Genomic DNA, 22306 nt, shown 5'->3' on the forward strand with positions numbered 1-22306 from the left:
TTTTTCTATTGCCATTAGACTGTAGTATAGTAGTATGCTTCACTCTAGCTTTTGGAAAGCAACTAGTGGGGGTGGCAACATGTAAAATCACAGAAAACAAATGCAAGGTGCAACAACTAGTGAAGGAAAAAAATAGGGAAAATGAAGTGGAACCTCTTAAATTAAAAGCATTAGAAAGCAGTGCTCACACTGTTCTTTTTGTAGAAATTCATTTCTGAGACATTGTATATGTTGTAACACAAAGTGGTACAAAAAGGAAATGAAAAAAAATTACAAAACCTGTAAGACCAAAAGAGCTGGAATCTTGACTTTTATTAGTAGAATTCTGTTCACAGAACAAAACTGTCCAATCTTTTTAGCTCTGCAAAACTGTGGCCCCTGAACCCCTATGCTGAAGGTTGGGATCATCTTGAATGTGAAGGAAGAGCAGCTGTGAAAACACATCTGCATAAACCACTTTCACGTGCACAAATGCCTTCAAGCAGCTTATTAAAACCAATGAGCACTGATTTTAAATGTTAAGAAGCACTTTCAGGAGAAGTGGAGAAGAAAGTTGACCATCTCTCTGGTAAGAGTGAGCTGTATCCAGAACATTGTCAATACAGGCAGTCCCTGAGTCACAAATGTCTCACTTACAAAAGACTCATAGTTGCAAACGGAGGTGAGACAATAGGATGTGAGAAAAATCTATCCCTCAGAAGGGAAATTCACTTCTGGAAGAGTTATCATGGGGAAAAGGTGTCTTCACTGAAGCTTTCACATCAATCTTTTTTTCCACAACAAGCCAGAAAGTGCAGTGAAATATTTTGAATAGACAGACAGAAAATCAAACACCTCAAGCGTATTAACCCTTCCCTATGCTACCCCAAACTAGAAAATATATATATTTGGCTGGAGTTACACTTAAAAACTGTACCTGTTCCAACTTGCATACAAACTCAACTAGAACAAACCTAACTTTGGGCCTGCTGTACCTTGAAGCCTAAAATTGTAGGTCAAACTCCGACATAACCTATTTAGTTATGAATATGTAACTAAGTTAAACTTCCTGCCCTGACCAACAAAACCTGCCTTAACAGCCAGCAAGAGAGGTTTTTTTCAGGAGATCACAACACAGTAGGATGGTGTTTCCAAGCCTCCATCTGCAAGCATGATGGTGACAAAAGCAAATCCCTTGTTGGAAAGCCTCGTGGCTCCATCACTAACCAGCTAAACAGCATGCTGGTTAGAGGTGACCGGAAATATTCTGCTAAACCCTAATCCAGGGGTCCCCAAACTAAGGCCCGGGGGCCGGATGCGGCCCTCCAAGGCCATTAACCTGGCCCCCGCCCTCAGTTTTAGATTTAGGCTTGCCCAAAATCTGAAATGACTTGAAGGCACAACAACAACAATCCTACTTGATTATCTCATTGGCCAGAAGCAGGCCCACACTTCCCACTGAAATCCTGATAAGTTTACAGTATGTTGGTTAAAATTTTTATTTTTAAATATTGTATTGTTCTTTCATTTACCAATATTGTAAATGAAATATTGTAAATGAATGATATGGTAATAATATAATATATTGTAATAAAAATATTGTGTATACATATAATATTGATAACAAATATTATAATGTAATACAATATAATATTTATTTATTTATTACAATATTTCTACCCCCTCCCTTCTCACCCAATAGGGGACTCAGGGCGGCTAATAATAATAATAATACAATATAATAATATTGTATAATATAATAATATTAATTATATATTATATATTAAATGTAATATTACTAATAATATTACGGTATAGTGGTATAGTGCAATATAGTAATATATAATGCTAATATTGTGCTATGCTAATAATATAATATATTGTATGTACATACAACTTGTAAGCTGCTCTGAGTCCCCTTCGGGGTGAGAGAGGGTGGGGTAGAAATGTAATAAATAAATAAATAAGTGATTGTTGCTGGGTTGTTGTTGGTTTTTTTTTTTTTTGCATTACAAATAAGACATATGCAGTGAGCATAGGAATTTGCTCGTTTTTTTTTTCAAATGATAATTTGGCCCCTCAACAATCTGAGGGACCATGAACCCGCCCTCCACTTAAAAAGTTTGAGGACCCCTGCCCTAATCAATAGCAGAACAGACCTCCATCACTCAGTGTGGCTGCTGTCTTTTAAGGTACATTGAGGAGCCGTTTATAACTGGGAATATTGCCATGATTGAATAAAGAGCAGTTGTGGATCTGTAACTCTAGGCTATGAATGTATAACTGCAATACAAGACAGCACCATATTCCATAAAAAAAATACATGCTTTTACCTGTGTCACCCCAACCAGTGATGTAGCAATTTGGTGCAGTTTTCTGTGGCCTCTCACGTCTAAGAGGCAAGCAGGCTGGTAAAACGTGAGTGCTAAACCGAGCACACTGCTCTTCAGGCCCTTCCAAACGTACTAGTGCAATATCATAGTCACTGCTCTCAGGTCTATATTCTTTATGCTGCACAATCTCTTGTACTCCAATTTCTTCCTCATACTCCTCAGGTACCAATGTGTGGTAGTCCCCAACACGTATCACATAGTTCTTAGTGTTATTGCCATACCTAAAAAGAAGAAAAATAATAATCAAAATAATATTTTATTTAGTGATAGCATAGATGAAAATGCTGCAAGGGGAAACTTTTATTCTGGTGTTCACATCAGAAATCTTCTAGTCACATCTTCACTAAAATATTAAGATTTTAGTTTTAACAAAATATAAGAGCATTTGGGGACTGTATTAGGTAAGTGTTGGGCAATGGATTACCATTCGCCTGCAATCTGTGGACTTGGCCTTCTTCAGATACATACCCTGGGAAAATTTCATTAACAACTCAAACTTCATTTGTTTGTTTCTAAAATAGGAATCTCTACAAATTAGTGGTGGCTTAAACTACACTAAACACAGACAACTAGTCAAATACAAGCCAATTAATTTAATCTGATCGTTTGTTTTTACTGCAGGAAAATTATTTTATAGTAGCAAAAAACCTTACCCAAGAATCAGTGTTTTGTTTTCAGTGCTCTACAGTTAGCATGTTATGGCCAAGTGGTGGGAAGGGGGAATATAAAAGATAACCCCTTTTCCAACATCAACACTTGCATGAATCTATCAAACCTCATTGTTGTTTCTCAGTGTCTGGAACCTTAAATAGAAAAGTGTGTGGCTGACACTTAAAACAATTGAACAAGGTAAAACAATTTGTTTATTGTACTGAGGACTTGTCTTTCAAAAGTATGCATTTTAACAGGACCATTCCAAAAACAAACAAAAAAAACCAGATAGACATGATGTTTCTAATCAAGTTTTTTAATTAACATTTACTTTTAGAATTTTTTTAAATTTGTTTCATCTTTCCAGAGACTTATCAAAGGTATCTGTTTTCTTTGAACAGCCTATAGAATTTTCCTAGTTGCTCTCTAAAATCAGTCAACCATTAATTTTGAATTCAGAAGATTAATTACCTGTAAGGGGGGTACCCATGCTATTTTTAGTAAAGAGGAGGGATACAAAGATAATACACAACTTAAATGCTGCAGAGCTGTGGGATCCCACATAGGCAACTGAATGCCATAATTCAATTCAATAATATTTATTTTTCCATGATGTAGTAAAACCAAGGTGTTGTCTCTTTATGGTTCATGTGAAAAAGTCTCATGCATTTAAAACAAGGAAAAAAACGGCACAATTTTTACTTCGTAGTGAACTTGAAATGTCTTGGCCAAGAAAACCGAACAGTAAAGGCTGTAGGGCATTTTATGTTCTCCATTTACTCTGAGGCAGACTATTTACAGAGCAGATGTAATGCCTGGAATGTAAAAAGGATTCTGACACAGGAACGGATTAGGTTCCCAGCCAAATGTTTCTTCCGCAGTGTCATCCCTTCAGAGCTTGATATGATGCAAGTATAGTAATATGGGTGATGTGACATATATCTTACCCAATTTTTGCTGTTTTCATCAATGAAGGTTAGAATATGTGAGATAAAAATAAACCCTTTCAAATATCTATTTCTGAAACCTGAAAAATGCATTTCCAAAGTGAAATACATGTTCGTTTCCGCACATCTTAAATATAAGCACCACTTTGTAAATGCATGCACACAGGTAGTTCTGTGATGAAACATGTTCCACAGCTAAACGTATTGTCCAATTTCAAATTATACAGTGTCATACAAATTTCTGGCTAAATTCTGCATGGGATCCTAAAATGATATTGCAACTAGCTCTATCAACAAGAGGGTTTGAGAAGCTGCAAAACGAGTTTCTAAAGAACCACCGGTGGCGCACAGATCACCATTTGCTTATCTCTAATAATCTGATGCAGACATAAAATCACTACTGTACAATACATGCTAATACAGTAGAGTCTCATTTATCCAACACTCGCTTATCCAACATTCTGGATTATCCAACGCATTTTTGTAGTCAATGTTTTCAATACATGATGATATTTTGGTGCTAAATTCGTAAATATAGTAATTACTACATAGCATTACTACATATTGAACTATTTTTTCTGTCAAATTTGTTGTTAAACATGATGTTTTGGTGCTTAATTTGTAAAATCATAACCTAATTTGATATTTAATAGGCTTTTCCTTAATCCCGCCTTATTATCCAACATATTCGCTTATCCAACATTCTGCCGGCCCGTTTATGTTGGATAAGTGAGTCTGTACTGTATATATTAATGAATCCTGTGGGTTTGGTTGTTTAACAACAACCAGAAGAAAAGAATTTCAGTGAAGACTCACTAGGGTGCATTACCTTTATTTTCCTTGTGCTCATCTGATCTCTTTATTAAACTAATGTAAAATAATAAACCATACTGTGCTAATCTATAAGCCAATGTATTAGTTAATTTTTTCATTTTCTACAATAATATACTAATCTGAGCCACCATTCCATGCAACTGATGAAGCTAGTGCAGTCTATGCCCAATACATTTTACTTGTTTTTAAGGTGTTAAGTTCTTTGTTGTTTGTTTGTTTGTGTTTTTACTACATTAACATAGTATCCCAACCCGCATAGCCACTGGTGAATCCAGGGACAGTGAACTGACTGAGAATTATCTCAGAATTGTTCCAAAACATTTCTGCTCTGACCTGGGAACTTCACTGCTTGACAGCAGCAGATCTACTGGCCACTTTTCAATATGTCATGCAACAGTACCTTTTAAAACAGTGTGCTGCAGTGAGGACCCAGCAACTGCTGATAAGAGTGGCACCGCACAGTAATCTTCCATCACCATGGGATGATTTCAGGCGCAGGGCAACCTGCCAGGGCCATCCCCCTCTAGAAAGAGAACAGAAACAGAAACCTTATTTATGAGTTACTAAACGTTTTTGTTAACTGCGTTTTCAACCTAACACCAGTGTTCCCAAAATGATATTAGAATAGATTTTTAAAATTCTTTTAAAATCCATTCCAGTCTGGTTTGAAATAACAAAGACCACACCAAATAGTATAGTTTGGCCAATCATCAGGAAATTAATAGTGTGACACAGCCATCCTCCCTTGATACAACAAGTGGTGCTACAGAGATAGCCCTATCTGATGTAGTCATCAAAGAGGTTTTTCAAGGTGATGAGATACATCAGGGCCTCTGCTGAAGCTCCAACTTCTAGACAGGCTTACAATAGTAAGAGGTGGTCTCAAATATGCTGGTCCCAAGCGGTTTCAGACTTTGTAGGTCAAAACCAGCTCTTTGAATTACTGGAAGCCACTGCAGTTGGTTCAAGACAACAGTCTGGTTACTGGATTTTGCAGAAAATTAAGCTCCCAAAGGCATTTCAAATGCAGCTCTAAATTCATCAGAGTAGTCTAACTGATAGGTAATTGTCACTGTGATCAAATTTTCCTTCCCTAGGAATATGTGTTATTACTGTTCTACATGAAGATAGACAAAGGCACTTTTGGTTCCTCCAACCATCTTGCTTCCCAGGGGCAGTGCTGGGTTCAAGCACACTGCTAAGCCTGGTCTTTCAGAGGGAATACAATTCCATTTAGAACAGCTCGTAATCACAGTCCTTATTTTATCATATCTAAACTCAGCTGCAATTTTTTCACTCATACCCAGTCATCCACTGTATCCAGAAAGCAGCCCAGGATTTTTAACGCCTCCATGATGACAGCTGAGAAGGACAGGCTGAAGTGGCTACAATAAACATGTTAATATGACCTGACTCCAAATAACCTCTCTCCCATTGACTTATGCAAATATTGAAAACCACAGTGCCCAATTAACTTTCGGCCCGAAAGACATACAACAACCCTGTGATCCCGGCCATGAAAGCTTCGACAACACAAAAAGAGTTATTTAATTATTACTGCTTGACATATCCTGTGCCATGGATCATGTAAAATAGAACAAAAACCCTTGCATTTTCTAACATACATAGACTATCTTGCTATTCTTGTCACAGTCATATTATTTAAAGAATAGGTTCAGAGATATTAATAGCCTACCTAAAATCATATAATGGCTTAAAATAGGCAAATATATTTGAATTCATGTACTCCCCCATGTAAGTGTGTCAGCACAGTAGATCAAATTTCTTCACGCTTATTTGATACATTTTCAAGTGTCATCCAATCACACGGGGAGGCCAAAGTCTGAATCTAAGGCAACAGATTTTCTCTATGCTCATTTACCGTAAAGAATTTTTTCCTCCAATGATCCGTTTCTGGCGACGATGCAATAATCTCAAACCACACACAGAAGCAAGAGAATCTAAGAAGAAACAGGATAATAGAGGATTAAGTCTTCCACAAGGAGAACAGGGTTCTGTTGTTTTTGTATAATCACCAATGCATGATTACCACTACCTTTTTCAAAAATAAATAAAAGATAAGACTTTCTCTGTAATATCTTTCATTATATTTCCCCCTTTTCCCACCAGACATACACATATTCAGTTTCATGACCATTTCACCTTTATTACTGTTGCCAGGTGCCTTCTTGCTAAGATAGTCACAGATGACTCCAGCATCTTCACTGTGTCGGCAATTGTGTCTCCCAATATCCTGTTTAATGCAATCAGCTAAGGATCTCTCACTTCCAGTACATTTCACATTGTCCACATGTATGGGGCCTTTCCCTTCTCCAAAATATGCCATAGTCCTTGCTCGTGCTGGACCTCTAGAAACAACATTGAAAGTCATCATTTAATAAAGACCTTATTAAAAACAAAAAAGTAGGAAGTTAAACAAAAGAGCTAAATTTTAATATATCCTTCTTATACAGCAGTACATGTATTACTAATTATTCAAAGGACAAAGAGAACAAATCAAATTAATCTGGAGTATAGAATTGCTACCGACATTTCTTTAACAGTTTTTTTAAAAAAAGATTGAATTGATTCAGCACTCGAGATTGGTGGGATAATAGATTTAAATATTAGATTTATGTTAGATTTAGAACTTCTATAGATTAAGGAGACTATATAATGTGAAAGTGAATCGCCTCTCCCGAGCCTACTTGCTGTGAAAATGAAATGTCAAAATAGTTGTAAGACACGGTGTGTCTCCCCATGACACATGGGAGTAAAGCAGGTTGAACAGTCCCTACATTGTATTTGCACTTGACTTGTTTCACCAGCAAGCTCCTTAAGAGGATCCCAGAATGGACAGATAGGTACACAAGCTGATCCCTCCTAAACAATCCAAGCCAGTGCAAAAAACACTTTCAAAAATATCAATATGAATCGCTGAGAAGAAGCATTAAAGAAAATGCACCATGTAAATGACAGAAGATGTAACAGACATCTTATAACAAAAAGTATTCAAGGAAGGAGAGGAAAAGCCATAGCCAACTGAGTGTGGCTACTCGGACACAAAGCAGTTATATAATTGAATCGTGGAGAATGGATTGTGTAGCAGTCTGGTCTGTCTAGAACAGTAGTTCTCAACCTGTGGGTCCCCAGGCGTTTTAGCCTATAACTCCCAGAAATCCCAGCCAGTTTACCAGCTGTTACAATTTCTGGAAGTTGAAGGCCAAAACATCTGGGGACCCACAGGTTGAGAACCATTGGTTTAGGAAGTCCCCAAGCTTGGTGCTTTGGCTCTTATTTGGCCAAGCAACAAGCTAGAGGGACTGTCTCTGTGCAGAATCTATGTGATACTTGCTGAACAGACAGAGGAAATGGCAGGTGCTTGAGGGGTTGGTGACTACCATCCCTAAACTCTATCCCCACCATCGCCACCACCACATACCCACATGTAAGAACCCAAGTAAATCTAGAACGTGCCCTTGTGAAAACCATTTCCCTTCTTTTGTTCAAAATGAGAAGCACACAGTTGTCTACATCTCAAAGTTGTGCTTTCTAACAGCGCATTATAAGATAAGGAGCTCATCAAATGTATTAAGTGTGTTGGAATTCAACCTCACCCTGCCCAGGTCTGCAGTCCTCAATGGGGAGTAGTTAGTTAGCTTAGAATAGGCTAAGGGAAACCCTTTCCCCCTGTCTCCTGAATGACACTTGGAATGTATCTATTTCTTCTCCCCTCTCTGTTTCTGCTATTCATTCTGATTGGATATGTCGAATGGATACTTTGCAGGTGCATGCCTTTTGTCTTTGACTTTATACTTTTACATTCTGCTTGCTGTGAGCCGAATGCTCAACCATAAGTATCATGCTGTTTATATTTTTGGATGCTCTGCTGTATTTTGGGAATTTTCCCCAACACAGAGAATCCTAACAAAGTGGTGGGAATGCAAAGGAGCAATCTACTGTGTGCCTCTGTCACACCTGATCACTACATTATAGAAATAATACAGATGCATCTTGTAGAGGACGTAGATTGGTAACAGGCATTACTCTAGAATCCAAAGCTGTCTAGGCCAGAGGAGAACTATTTTGTAATCAATGAAGATGAATAACAGCAATTGTTCATGTGACACACTGTTTGCAGCAAATTGTCTACACTGGCAGCACACTGGCATCATACAAAAGGAAACAATTCACGGTCCCACACTATTTATTTATTGCCTATCTTATCAGCATCACATAGTCTTGCATAATAATGTATATTGGGATCTGCAAGCTGTATTTTTCTCCATAATCTACTTAATCCTTCCATAAAATCAACATCTGTGCAAGTTAAAAATAATTTATATCATAGCGTGACTCGTCCAGAAAGCTAAACTGGTTCAGACAGGGAGAGATTATTATCTTTTTTTCCTTTTTCCCAGAATACATGACCTACAAATATGTCGCTATATAATAAATCATATTGACAATAAGGAAATATTTTTTTACAAAAACACTAAATCATTCAGAATAATTAAAATCATGAGGAACATATAGATCTCCAAATACCCCTTCATAATTGTGTAATGTTGTCAATAGCAAATTAGAGGATAATCTTATATTTGTATGCCATGGCAGGTTGAATTCATATAATTAAATTGTATTTTATGCAAAAATAGCCAGATACAAAAAAGCCTGTCAGAAAGAAAGTTTTCAATGATTTAGTTTTTCTATATGTAGGAATTAAAGGAGAAACTTCTGACAGTGTTTGCCCTCAAATGCTATCTGAAAACATAAGAATAAGACTTCTTACCTGAAGTGCTGTTTATGTCAAATCCAGTGTTTTTGCTAAATCATTTTTCAAATATCAAAGTTTTCAGCTACAGTATTATCGTGTATTAGTTGTAAAAGAAAAATGTGTGGCATCATCATAGAGATGTATTAGTTTGATTTATTTACTGGGAAAACACAAATTTTCCTGGAAGCAATTATAAAATAAACGTATTGTGCATTTGTTAATGTTTTTAAAGTTTCAACCTGTCTTATCAACCCAAGCTGGTATCATCTGCTAACATTATCAGGCACTGATGTTTCCAGTCCCCTCAGGCAAAAAGAATTACCCCAGGATGGATAGTATTATTCAATTACTACATTCTCATTGCTCAACTCTCAGCCAGGGATCACAGCAATTTGAGTTTGGGGAACTAGAGGATTTTAAAATGCTTTTGCAGTCTTTGCCAATATTGGGTTGGCTATAAGCCATAGTATAAAGCGTTTATTATACAGGAAGCCAGTCTGCAAGTGTAGTGTCCTCTTAGGATATTCACATTCTCGAAGTGGGTAAAACATACAGTTCAGTGGATAATTGCCAATTTCTGCATCAAAATGTGGAATGCAGATGTCCTATTTAATGTTTGTGAGACTGGAAAATGCAGGCTTTGTCTAGTACTGAAAAAGACAACTGCTCTAGCTTGCTGATTTTTGCAGATTCCTAGGCAATAATTTTTTGGGGGGAGTTGTTAATATTGGAAAAGGAAATCTTGTTCTTTATTAAGTAAGTAACTGCTTAGCTTCAGTTTCTCAATGGATACAAATAACAGCATTATCTTATTTAGAGCTATATGTAACTAAGAGCCAGAATCATTGTTACTGATCTAGGAGGCAAGATATCCATATGAAAGATTTGTTCAGGTCAGACAAAAGCGTGTAACTGTCAGGGCACCACTAAACTGAAGCCTATCTTTAGAGAAAAACAGGATATTACTGAATTAATGAAATGGTTTTGAATGCCCTAAATATGCAGTGTCTTTAGATATAGATGGGGATAGACATGGTTTCATTTGGGGGGTGGGGGGTTGAAAAAATAATCTTAAATATTTCATTAAAAAGAATTACAAAACTGAAAATCTGGAAGTAACAATTAACACAGCATAATGATCAAGATGGAGGACTCATGGGTCAAACATGTAACATTACATAATTGCATAGAATTATAAAAAGTTGAGCAACCCATTATGATCAGTGAAACTCAAATCATGTGAGAATTTTAAAAATAACTGCACAGAAATTGCAACAAGCAAAAAAGAGTATAGAATGAAATATATATTGTCACATAAATAGTACAGTCTGGGAAACTCAACACCTTTATAGTTTACCAAGAACACTTTTAACAATTCCGTTATGCTGTCCTGTAATGGAAATTATTTACCAAACAAATTAATATGAGACCAAGGTAAAATTCTACCAGTGCAATTTTCTATCCCAGGATGCAAGCCACATTTCAATTAGAAAACTTCTGCTCATCAAGAGATTCAGCTGCTTCGATTCTCCTTGAGACAGAGAAACTGATACTATAAATACTAAATAAATATTATGTGCTGTGGCATGAACAGTTACAGACTGTTTAAAAATCATATTGCGTATGTTAATGTGTTCATAAATGTTGGGGCATTTGGTTAATGATGAGAGATGGAAAAATCTTCGCAAATTTTCTTGACCTTGGTGAGAAAGGGTTATCAACCATTGTGAGAACCATTGTGAGATTTCTTGTGTTTAGAGGGGGGATCAAATTGCTGGTTTTAGGTGAGCAAGAAAGATGGGGATTTGATTAAAGAACACTGTTTTGTAGAAATAAATTATTTTTAAAAAGTGTTGTCCAGTGAAAAAATAATTGAACAATGTGCAGGAAGAACTTGTGAAATTCTTAGTTCTTAGAAACATCGGACGCCCAATCAGATTTGAAGAATGGGAACAAAAAATTAAAATATACGTATGCTACAGATCTTCAAGAAAATTGGTTTAAGATGTTCCACCGGTGGTATATAACACCAAAAAATTAGGAATAATGTACAAGAACACTCAAAATAAATGTTGGAAATGCAAAAAACAAGAAGGAATTTATTTTCATACTTGGTAGATGTGCCCAGAAACAATAAAATTTTGGAAAAAAATACATGAAGAAACAAAAAATAATGGAAAAAGTATTTCCAATGAATTTTACCTTCTTGGCCTAATGGAAAGCATAACAATATTTACCCAGAATGATGACATTATCTTTACATATATAACTACAGCCCCAAGGATAACCTTTGCTAGACACTGGAAATCGGAAAAAAAATCCAACAAAAGATCTCTGGTTGGACAAACTTGATGAAATTTATTATATGGACAGATTAACTTAATTAAAGAAAACAGGCAAACAGAGTATGACAGACTGGAAGAAATATGAAGATTATAAAAAGAAAGCAATGGCGTGGCAATGGCGACAGGCTGGGTTCACCTGGGCTCTGGGTGAACCAACCGCGAGTTTGACCTGGTAGAGCTGCAGCTCCCTCTCCTCCCTCGGATCGAGTAGGGAAGAGACGCTGGTATCTTTGGGTACCTCCGACGGCCCCAGCGACCCTCACCCCTCAAGGGCGAGGTTCCAGTGGGTCCGGAGGGTCAAGACCGGCGGGTCGAAGGACGGGAAGCGGTGAATCTCCGCACTATCTGCCAGCCTAACCACGCTACACACTCGCTGACACAGAACAAAGGGTAAGCTAACGCTGCCTGAAATCTGATTACAAACTGAATAGTCCGAAGTAGAAACATAAATTTCAGTCAAAGCCAGTAGCCACGGCACTTAGCAGTATTTAATTGGATGTTAATGGAATAACCAGACATAGATTTAAAGACCTAACCAACAAACGAACAAACAAAACAACCAAACGGATCCGCGCGGTTTTCCTCTGCCAGACGAGAGGAGAGGAGAGAAGAGGTGTATAGTGAAGAGTTATATTTAGGTTGAAGAGACCTTACAGCTGTTAGAGGGGTCCCGCAAAGGAGAGAGCCAAGTCTGGGCTGCAAGAGTGTCCTTGGCGCCATGATGTTTTGTCTACAGCCTGCCCTTCTTTAAACAAACAGCAGGAAGGAGGCGCTGACGCAAGCGGCGAACGTAAAACCCGGAAGGGACAGGACTGAAAGGAACTCAGGATGAGGCAAACGTTTCCGTGCGGACCTCATTGAGCAGAACACAGGGCGAAGGCAATTAAAGTCCAAGCAAAGGGAGTATAATAAACTAAAATACCGAAGAGAGGAACCAAGGAACGAAGCGGTAAAATAAAGCGGTGAAGAAAAGGAAGGATCGGGATTAAATAAGCAGGAGAGTGGTAAGGGGGATAAAATAAAAATATAATAAAATATAAAACGGGAGAAAAAAAAAATCAGTCCCTAATCTTCTACAGACTCTCCTGTCTGTGTTTTTTTTTTGTGCTGTGTACTATAACTCGCTGCTCCACGGTGACGGGTTCTTTAGTTACGGCTTCCAGCCTCCAAAAAGTGATACGCTACCCCGCAGTCCCATCTAGGAAAGCAACGAGGTACCAACCTAATCCCGGAAAATATTGATCATCGCCGCCTAGAGATAACTGCTTGGTGTATATATCAAGATATCAATATATATGTCCCTATCTTCACCAACTATAAATCTGATAAATCTGATATAGAAACCCATTTAACCCTGGTGTACAAAAATAATAGGCAAGTGCTTCAGATTCCTCATCAGAGATATTAAACAGTAACTACTTAGAAGGATAACTCGTTGCAATGACGACCCCCAAATGGAAAATGGAGAAAGATAAAATGGATTCAAGATTGAATGTAAGAAGGTCCTCTTTACCAGAGGAGGGGGGCCTAAAAGAGATTTTGAGGGAGATTAAGAAAATTTCAGAGAAGCAGGATTTAATGCAAAATGAAGTCCAAATGATAGCCAGGAAACAAGACCTACAATACAAAACATTCCAAGAAGAAATGGCAGACCTAAAGAAAGAATGGAGAGAGGAGATAGGTGCTATGAAGCAAGAAATTATAAAAAACTCCAATGATATAAATGACTTAAAAATAGTAAATAGGAAGAACGAAAAAACACAATCTAAATTGCAAGAGAAAATTGAGTCCATGGAAGAAAAGGGGAAAAAACTGGAAAAAATACAGGAAAGACTGGAATTACAGGCACTGGAATTCCAATTGAGATACAGAAACGTTCAAGAGGAGGAAAAGGAGAACATAGGTTGGGTGATAACACGATTGACAGCCCAACTATTACAATGTACAGATCAGGAGGCCTGTGGGCAAATTGATAGAGTTTATAGAGTGCAATCAAATTTTACCAAGAAAAATAAAGCAACCAAGGATGTCATTGTACACTTTTTGAAAAAAACTACACGTGATGAAGTGTTAAGAAGACACGCCCGAAACCCAATTTGGTACAAGGAGAGGAAAGTGATTATCTTAAAAGAATATCCAAAATCGATATTAAATAGAAGAAGAAAGTATTACTTCCTCACCGATGAACTCAAGAGAAGACAAATTAAATACAGATGGGAGAAATACGAAGGCCTGATGGCAACTTACAAAGAGGATAAAATATGGATAACCACGGAAGAAGAAGCCAAAGACTTTTTTAGAACTTTAAAGAAAGACGTAAAAAGCAACAGAGTCTCATCATCATCAGACAGCGGTAAAAACCCTAAAGAAACAAAGAAGAGAAGATTCGACTCGCCCAAAGATAAAGACCAAACAGTGACTGAGTTGGATTTAAACACGGACCAAGACGATTCGGATGAGGGAGATCCAACAGAAGAGGAGAGAACACAAAGAGATGAGTAAAGTCTGTTATCAACTAAAATGTTTTTCAAATAATCTTAACGGGTTAAATTCACCGAATAAACGTAACAGACTATTTAACAAATTAAAAAAGGAAAAGTATAATATCATAGCAATACAGGAAACACATATAGCCCTCAAACATATAAGCCTCCTAAAGAAGGGATATCTAGGTCAATCCTTTATTGCAGCAGATAAGGTAAAGAAAAGAGGGGTAGTTCTATATATAGACGACAAATTCCCGGCTAAAGAAGTATTCAAAGACAATGAGGGTAGAGTAATTGCAGTGACTATAGATTTTGAAAATGAAAAAATATTGATCTGCAATATTTACGCGCCAAATGGCCCCAAAACAAAATTTATTAAAACATTGAGAGAAAAAATTAACAACACAGAATTTGACCATATGATACTCCTTGGTGATTTCAATGGAGTATTAGATGTAAAGCTAGATAAAACAAATAGTTCAAAGAAGGTAAGAGAAACAACTTCCCTACCAAAAAATCTTATAGTTTTAAAAGAGGAATATGATCTAATAGATCCATGGAGAGAACTAAACCCAACGAGCAAAGATTATACACACTTTTCCAACAGACACCAAGCGTGGTCCAGAATTGATATGATCTGGACATCTAAATCATTGATGACAACAATATCTGACATACAAATTCGGGCCAGAGACATATCAGACCACTGCCCATTAACAATGGTAATAAATAAAAAACACTGTTTAAAGAAGTGGAGGTTAAATGAAAATTTATTAAAGCATAAACAAGATGTTAACAAAATTAACGCAATGATTGTAGAATACTTCAGTATAAATGATAATGGTGAGACAAACCCCCAAATCGTATGGGACGCCTTTAAAGCTGTTGCAAGAGGTTTTTTTATACAACTAAATTCCAGCAAAAGAAAGCATAAAGACCTAGAGTGGAATAGGTTGAATAAAGAAATTGAAGCAAAAGAAAAAGAATTAAAAATCAACCCCAAAAATCAGAAAATAAAAAGGAACTTAGCGCTGTTAGCTAAAATGAAAGAAAGATGGGATTTAGAGGAGGTGGCTAAAAAAATCAAATGGGTCAAACAATATGCATTTGAGAATGCAAACAAACCAGGCAAATGGCTCGCCCGGTTAATAAGAAAGAAGAAACAAAATAGACAAATTATGAAAATTAAATTTGAAGAAAGAATGGTAAATTCGGATAAAGAAATAAGAGAGGCCTTCCAAAAATTTTACGTAAATTTATATTCTAAAGACAATATAAATCCAGAGGCCATAACAGAATATTTAGGGAAACAAAAACTGGACAAAATTACGGATGAACAAAGATTGGATCTTAATAAGGAAATAACAGAAGAAGAAATTCTCAAAGCAATAAAAAGTTTAGACAGTAACAAAACGCCAGGGCCTGACGGCTTTATAGCAGGTTTTTATAAACTAGGACAACCGGAAATGATCAAATTCCTAAAAAAATTAATGAACCAGGCTTTGCAAGATAAAGTTATCCCAGAAACATGGAAGGAGGCCACAATAATAATGATACCCAAAGAAGATGCAGATCCATCCGAAACCAAGAACTATAGACCTATTTCGCTCCTAAACACAGATTATAAAATTTTTACAAAAATCTTGGCCAACAGACTCAAAAAATTCCTGAATGGGTGGATAGGGGAAGACCAAACGGGCTTCCTCCCCTCCAGAACCATTAAAGACAACGTAAGGGTAATACTAGACGCAATGGAATTTTATGAACAGCACAACCAAAGAGAAGTAGGCTTTCTTTCTGTAGACGCAGAGAAAGCCTTCGATAATTTGAACTGGAATTTTTTTAAACTCTTATTTCAAGAATTGGATTTAGGTACACAAATTCAAAATGGCATTAATAGCATCTATGAGGACCAATGGGCAAAAATTCAAATAAACGGTCAGGAGACAGACAAAATTGTAATAAGCAAAGGCACGAGACAGGGTTGCCCTCTCTCACCCTTAATATTCATCATGGCTTTAGAGATCCTGCTGAAGGCAATCAAAAAAGATATAAACCTACAAGGTATTAAAATTGACAACCAGGATTATAAATATCGTGCCTTTGCGGATGATGTTATTTGTATTATAGAAAACCCAATTCAGAATATCCATAAGTGGATAGCAAAAATTGACGAATTCGGGAAGGTTGCCGGTCTCAAAATTAATAAAAAGAAAACAATGATGCTTACGAAAAACATGTCCAAAAGGAAACAAAAAGAGTTACAAGACATCGCGGGTCTGGAAACACCACTTAAACTAAAATATTTAGGGATTTGGATATCTGCAAAAAATAATCAATTATTAGACCTAAATTATATAAGAATCTGGAAGGAAATTAAAAACGATTTGGAAAAATGGAAAAACATTAACGTCTCACTATTGGGACGAATAGCAATTATAAAAATGAATATCCTCCCTAAACTTTTGTATCTTTTCCAAAATATACCAATTATAAGGAGTACAAAATTATTTAAGGATTGGCAGAAAGAGATTATGAGATTTATTTGGAAAAATAAAAGAGCTAGGATAAATTATAACATTATGATTTCACGAAAAACTCAGGGAGGATTGGGTGTACCAGACCTTAAGCTATACCACGATGCGTGTGCTCTTTGTTGGATAAGAGATTGGGCTAAATTAGAAAAAGTTAGGATCTTAAATTTGGAAGGCCATGAACTAAGAAAAGGCTGGCATGGTTACATGTGGTACAAAAAAGCGAAGATTGAGAAACAATTCGGCAACCATTTTATCAGATCGGCTCTTCTGAGAGTATGGGACAATTACAAAAGTCGCTTCCACACAAAAACCCCACTATGGCTGTCCCCTATAGAAGCAGACCATAGACGATTATTAGGTTGGAGAAAATGGCCTACATATAGAGAATTGTTAACTGTAGCAAATGATAAAAGGATTCCCCCAAAATTGAAGGAATTAACAAAAATACAAGAACTTAACAAAAATGTATCTTGGTACCAGTATTTCCAAATTAAAGAAGCTTATAAAGGGGATAGCCTGGTGGGTTTTGAGCAAGAACCAGGATTCTGGGATAAGTTTATCTCTATTGATAAGAAATGCATAACTGTAATGTATAACAACTTACTATCCTGGGATACAGAATCGTCGAGAGTAACAAAAGCAATGACAACATGGGCAAAAAACATAGAAAGACCTATCCAGATGCAGGAATGGGAATCGATTTGGAATAAGAAAATGAAATACACATACTCGGTCGACCTGAAAGAAAATTGGCTCAAACTTATACACAGGTGGTATTTAACTCCAAAAAAGATTGGCTTAATGTACAAAAACGCGAATAACAAATGTTGGAGATGTAAAACCCAAACAGGTTCCTATTTCCACATGTGGTGGAAATGTAAAAAATTGGGAAAATTTTGGACTGCAATATTGGAGGAAAGTAATGTTATATTAAAAACTAAATTTATTAAAAAACCAGAGCTACTCCTACTAGGCTTATACAATTGTGACGATAAGATCGATCCCAATACAGACAAACTCTTCACTTTTTTTATTACTGCAGCTAGACTTGTGATTGCAAGATTATGGAAATCCACACAGATACCAACAAAAGAATTATGGTTAGACAAACTACTGGAAATCAAGAATATGGACCAATTATCTTTTTTGATCAAGAAAACGAACGGAACAATATTGAAAGCTACCGACTGGACTAGTTTTGAGGACTATTTAAAGAACATAGTGCATATAACTAAAGACTGATTCATAAATGGAAGAAGATGCATAAATGGAAGTCAGCCCATACACTCACACACCACCATCACCCTCACTACCCTTATCCCCTCCCCCCCCCCTATCCTGGTGTCTTCGGTTAAGTTGTTTTGTGTTGTTTCATTATTATTGTTTGTTTGTTTTTGTGTTTCGCTAGTGATAAACCCCAATAAAAATTATTTGCAAAAAAAAAAAGAAAGCAACAGATTAAAGGAAACAACAAGGAGAACCCGAGAAATGAAACATGAAGGAGACCAAGAAACAAGAAAAGACTATTACTCATTGAAGATAGAACCACTGAGAGTAGAAAACGGAAGACCAAACAGACTCTCATCCCTAATACCCTCCTTTACCCCCCCCCCAGTTCTTTCTTTCTTTCTTTTCCCTTCCTTCACTTGTATCATTTATCTATTTACTCATATCTTTTATCTAATGCACCTAAGAAATCTGAGAAAAAAATCTATTTTAAAAAATTCTTAGTTTGTACATTTTTTTTAAAAACACAGTATGTGAACATTTACATCTCTGGCTATCATTCAACAAGGGTGAAAAACCACCCTTACTATAATAAGGCAAGCATCATGTTTTATGCTTCATTTAATTTCCTTTTGGCCATGCTTCCCTCTGTTCTATCATGTGTCCATATGAAGCATCCCCCCCCCCTCCAAAAGTCTCACAGTACTTCAAAATTTGGTGTGATTTTTTCCTTCAAAAATGCCTCAGAACACATAAATGTGTTAATATTTAAGGTGCAGCAAAACCTCTTGTTATATATAACACAAAGGATCCCAAAGCGTAATTGGCTTTAGCAGTATTTTATGACACATTTACCTTCACATGGTAAATGACTCCAGGATGACTTAACATATTGGCTATAAACTATATGTCTCTTCTCGTTCCAAGATTGTTCTTCCCTTGAACAACCACAATGATTGCAGATACTATAAGGAATGTACAAAACCCTGACAGATGTATCTCCCTCACCAGCCCCCCAAATGTCTGCAATATGGCAGATCATTTCAAAAGTGTATCTTCTATTGGAATTCAAAACTAAGAAATCTTTTTCTATATCACCCAATGATATTCACTGGGATTGACTGACCTAAAACATTAAATGAAATCTGGTTCCAGACACAAAATAGGAAGTGGTTGTAGCAATGGCAACAGAGAAGCCACTTGGGTACACACAGCCACTGTGTAGTCCTCTTCTATCTGAAGGTGAAGTTGTTTCCATTCCCATAATTGGGTATTACCCAATATGCCTCTACCTGAAATATGCCTTAAGGCAGTGATTGTCAATCTGTGGGTCCCCAGGTGTTTTGGCCCACAACTCCCAGAAATCCCAACCAGTTTACCAGCTGTTAGGATTTCTGGGAGTTGAAGACCAAAACATCTGCGGTCCCACAGGTTGAGAACCACTGCCTTATGGTTTTCTTACCAGTACTAAATTTTGATCCAAGTACATTGCATTCAAAGCAGTTTCTCCACCAGTACTAGATATTTTCCCATACTACACAGTCAGTGCTATACCAAAATACGAAAATTAACCAACAAATCTAATAATATTGGAGTTGAATCAACAAGCAGAATAGAGGACACCTGTATATTCCCCAAGGGCCCCTGGTGGCACAGTGTGTTAAAGTGCTGAGCTGCTGAACTTGGGGACCAAAACGTCCCAGGTTCAAATCCCGGGAGCAGAATGAGCGCCCTCTGTTAGCCCCAGCTCCTGCCAACCTAACAGTTCGAAAACATGCCAATGTGAGTAGATCAATAGGTACCGCTCCGGCGGGAAGGTAACGGCACTCCACGCAGTCATGCCAATGGCCACATGACCTTGGAGGTGTCTACAGACAACTCTGGCTCTTCGGCTTAGAAATGGAGATGAGCACCAACCCCCAGAGTCGGTCACGACTGGACTTAACATCAGGGGAAACCTTTACCTTTAATCTTTACCCTCTCCAACTTCCCCCAAATCACCCTCCTGTAGATGATTGGTTGCCTTTGTCCTGGTGCAAAAAACCACAAGGAGACCTGAGAAGGGAAATTTGATCCAGAAGGGATGTGTGTATGTGTGTGTGTGTGTGGGGGGGGGGGGGTCCACTTAATATAAATTATATATGAAAATCATATCACACGAAGGGTCCTGGAATGGTTCTTCCATGCAGTACATGAGTCTGCTGTATGTAGCCATTGTGTATAATGCCATTAACCCAACTAATAGCAGGTTGCTTGACCAAAACATCTGGCAAATTTTGGAACATTTTCTATAATATAACAATGCTCACTTTGGCTCTGTCTTGCTTCACAAAAACACAATTTCCGTTTTTCTGAAGGTCTCAGGATATGCTTGAATGTGAAACTTGTTACTGAAGCTCCCCATACAATATTAATGTAGTCCCTATGTCTCAGCAACCTACACAACACACTCTTCAAAATAAGAGGTCCCGTGTCATAAATAAAAGGCAAATACTATTTCAGGGCTCAGATAATCAAAATTTCACCCTTTCAAAAGAAAAAAACAGCAGCAAAGAAAACACTCCATTCTGAATTATCTTCCACAGAACAGCAAATTACAGCCAGGGCTTACATCCCACACTGAAAACAATTTAAAGCACAAAAGGGGCCTGTTGAGCTTAATGAATTTTTCTCTCTAAAATTGTTTCTTCAGCATGTTAATATTTTTCACATCGTTGCTATGCCTTGTTCATATTCTCGTTGGCTAACAGTCCTGTTTCATAACTGCTTTTCTCATTACAGTAACTATATCCTTTTTCTTTGTGATACATTTTTCTGCTATAAATTTTAATGTACAACTGTAGCAAGCAACCCAAAAAACTAAAATATTAACATACAGGCTTTTCACTTCTCTTACTTTGTTTACTTTTTCACTGATTTTTGTCCACATATTAAAAGTCTGCTCAAGTTTGGCAGCTGTGCATGCAACTAATATTTTTCCAATCCACTACACATCTGCGAGGAGCCTCTGGTGGTACAGTGGGTTAAACCGCTGAGCTGCTGAAGTTGCTGACCAAAAGGTTGGCGGCTCAAATATGGGGAGTGGGGTAAGTTCCCGTTGTTAGCCACAACTTCTGCCAACCTAGCAGTTCGAAAACATGCAAATGTGAGTAGATCAATAGGTACCACTCTAGCAGGAAGGTAACAGTGCTCCATGCAGTCATGCTGACCACATAATCATGGAAGTGTCTATTGACAACAACAGTCCTTCGACTTAGAAAAGAGAGGAGCATCAATCCCCAGAGTCGGACACAACTAATGACGGGAAAACCCTTACCTTTAGTTTACATATCTGCTCCCCAGTAATATAGCCTATACATTTCAATATAACTCAAGAAAAAACAGTCTAAAGCCAAATAAAGCAGTACTGAGACATGCAGTTACTGCAACATTTTCAATACATTAAAGATGAATTATGCATTATCTTAATCCAAAGCAGCTACACATGAAATCCAGCCTGATCTCTTAGCTTCTGTAATGACTAGAAGAATTTACCCATCTCCTGACTTTCTATGCTTTCATATTCCTGTTCCACGTTATTGGCTGCTTGTGAGGCACTGGAGAGGATGCAAAATGCTGCAGTCTTGGAACACAAATACGTTCTACAGAATACTGATCAATAGAAACATTTGTTGTTTATTGCAGTCTTGGCGTTAATAACTTTTGCAGTCTTGACCACATGCATCTGCAAAATTTAGACAGTATGAAATGCCTCTTGTAAGGCTTCATTACTGGCAATTAAGAAATTTGAGATAAAACTTGGTGGTCCCCAAGGATCACACTGGACATGAAACAGTAAAAGGAAATAATTTCTCTGTTTCAAGGGGATATGCAACAAATTGCAAGGAGACAGTAGAATAATTCTTCTCCATTCTATGGAAAACAATCACTTGAGAAAAGTGGGAGCAACTTGCATTAAATATAGCTCTATAGAGAAGGCAAGGTGACATAAGGCAAATTACTTCTGTAAGTAACACAAATCAAAACAGCAGACATGTAAATTGAGAGATCCTATAGTGCTGACACTAACATTGATATTTGAGAATTACTGACAATTATTAAAACATAAAAGTAATACAAATCAACAGAGA

The 22306-nt window shown here is 37.1% G+C and overlaps 1 protein-coding gene across 1 annotated transcript in view; it reads right to left on the reverse strand.

The window, feature by feature from the left end:
- The window catches only part of prss12 (serine protease 12), a 72791-nt gene that overhangs the window by 4679 nt on the left and 45806 nt on the right, over positions 1-22306 (reverse strand). Inside the window, exons 9-12 of the mRNA XM_003221778.4 lie at positions 6968-7173; positions 6687-6765; positions 5205-5327; positions 2313-2593 (exon numbers count right to left, since the gene is read on the reverse strand). Coding sequence (XP_003221826.1) covers positions 2313-2593; positions 5205-5327; positions 6687-6765; positions 6968-7173 — 689 coding nt within the window. The remainder of the gene's footprint in view (positions 1-2312; positions 2594-5204; positions 5328-6686; positions 6766-6967; positions 7174-22306) is intronic.

The sequence above is a fragment of the Anolis carolinensis genome, chromosome 5 (genome assembly GCF_035594765.1).
Source record: "Anolis carolinensis isolate JA03-04 chromosome 5, rAnoCar3.1.pri, whole genome shotgun sequence".
In the NCBI taxonomy this organism is placed as follows: Eukaryota; Metazoa; Chordata; class Lepidosauria; order Squamata; family Dactyloidae; genus Anolis; species Anolis carolinensis.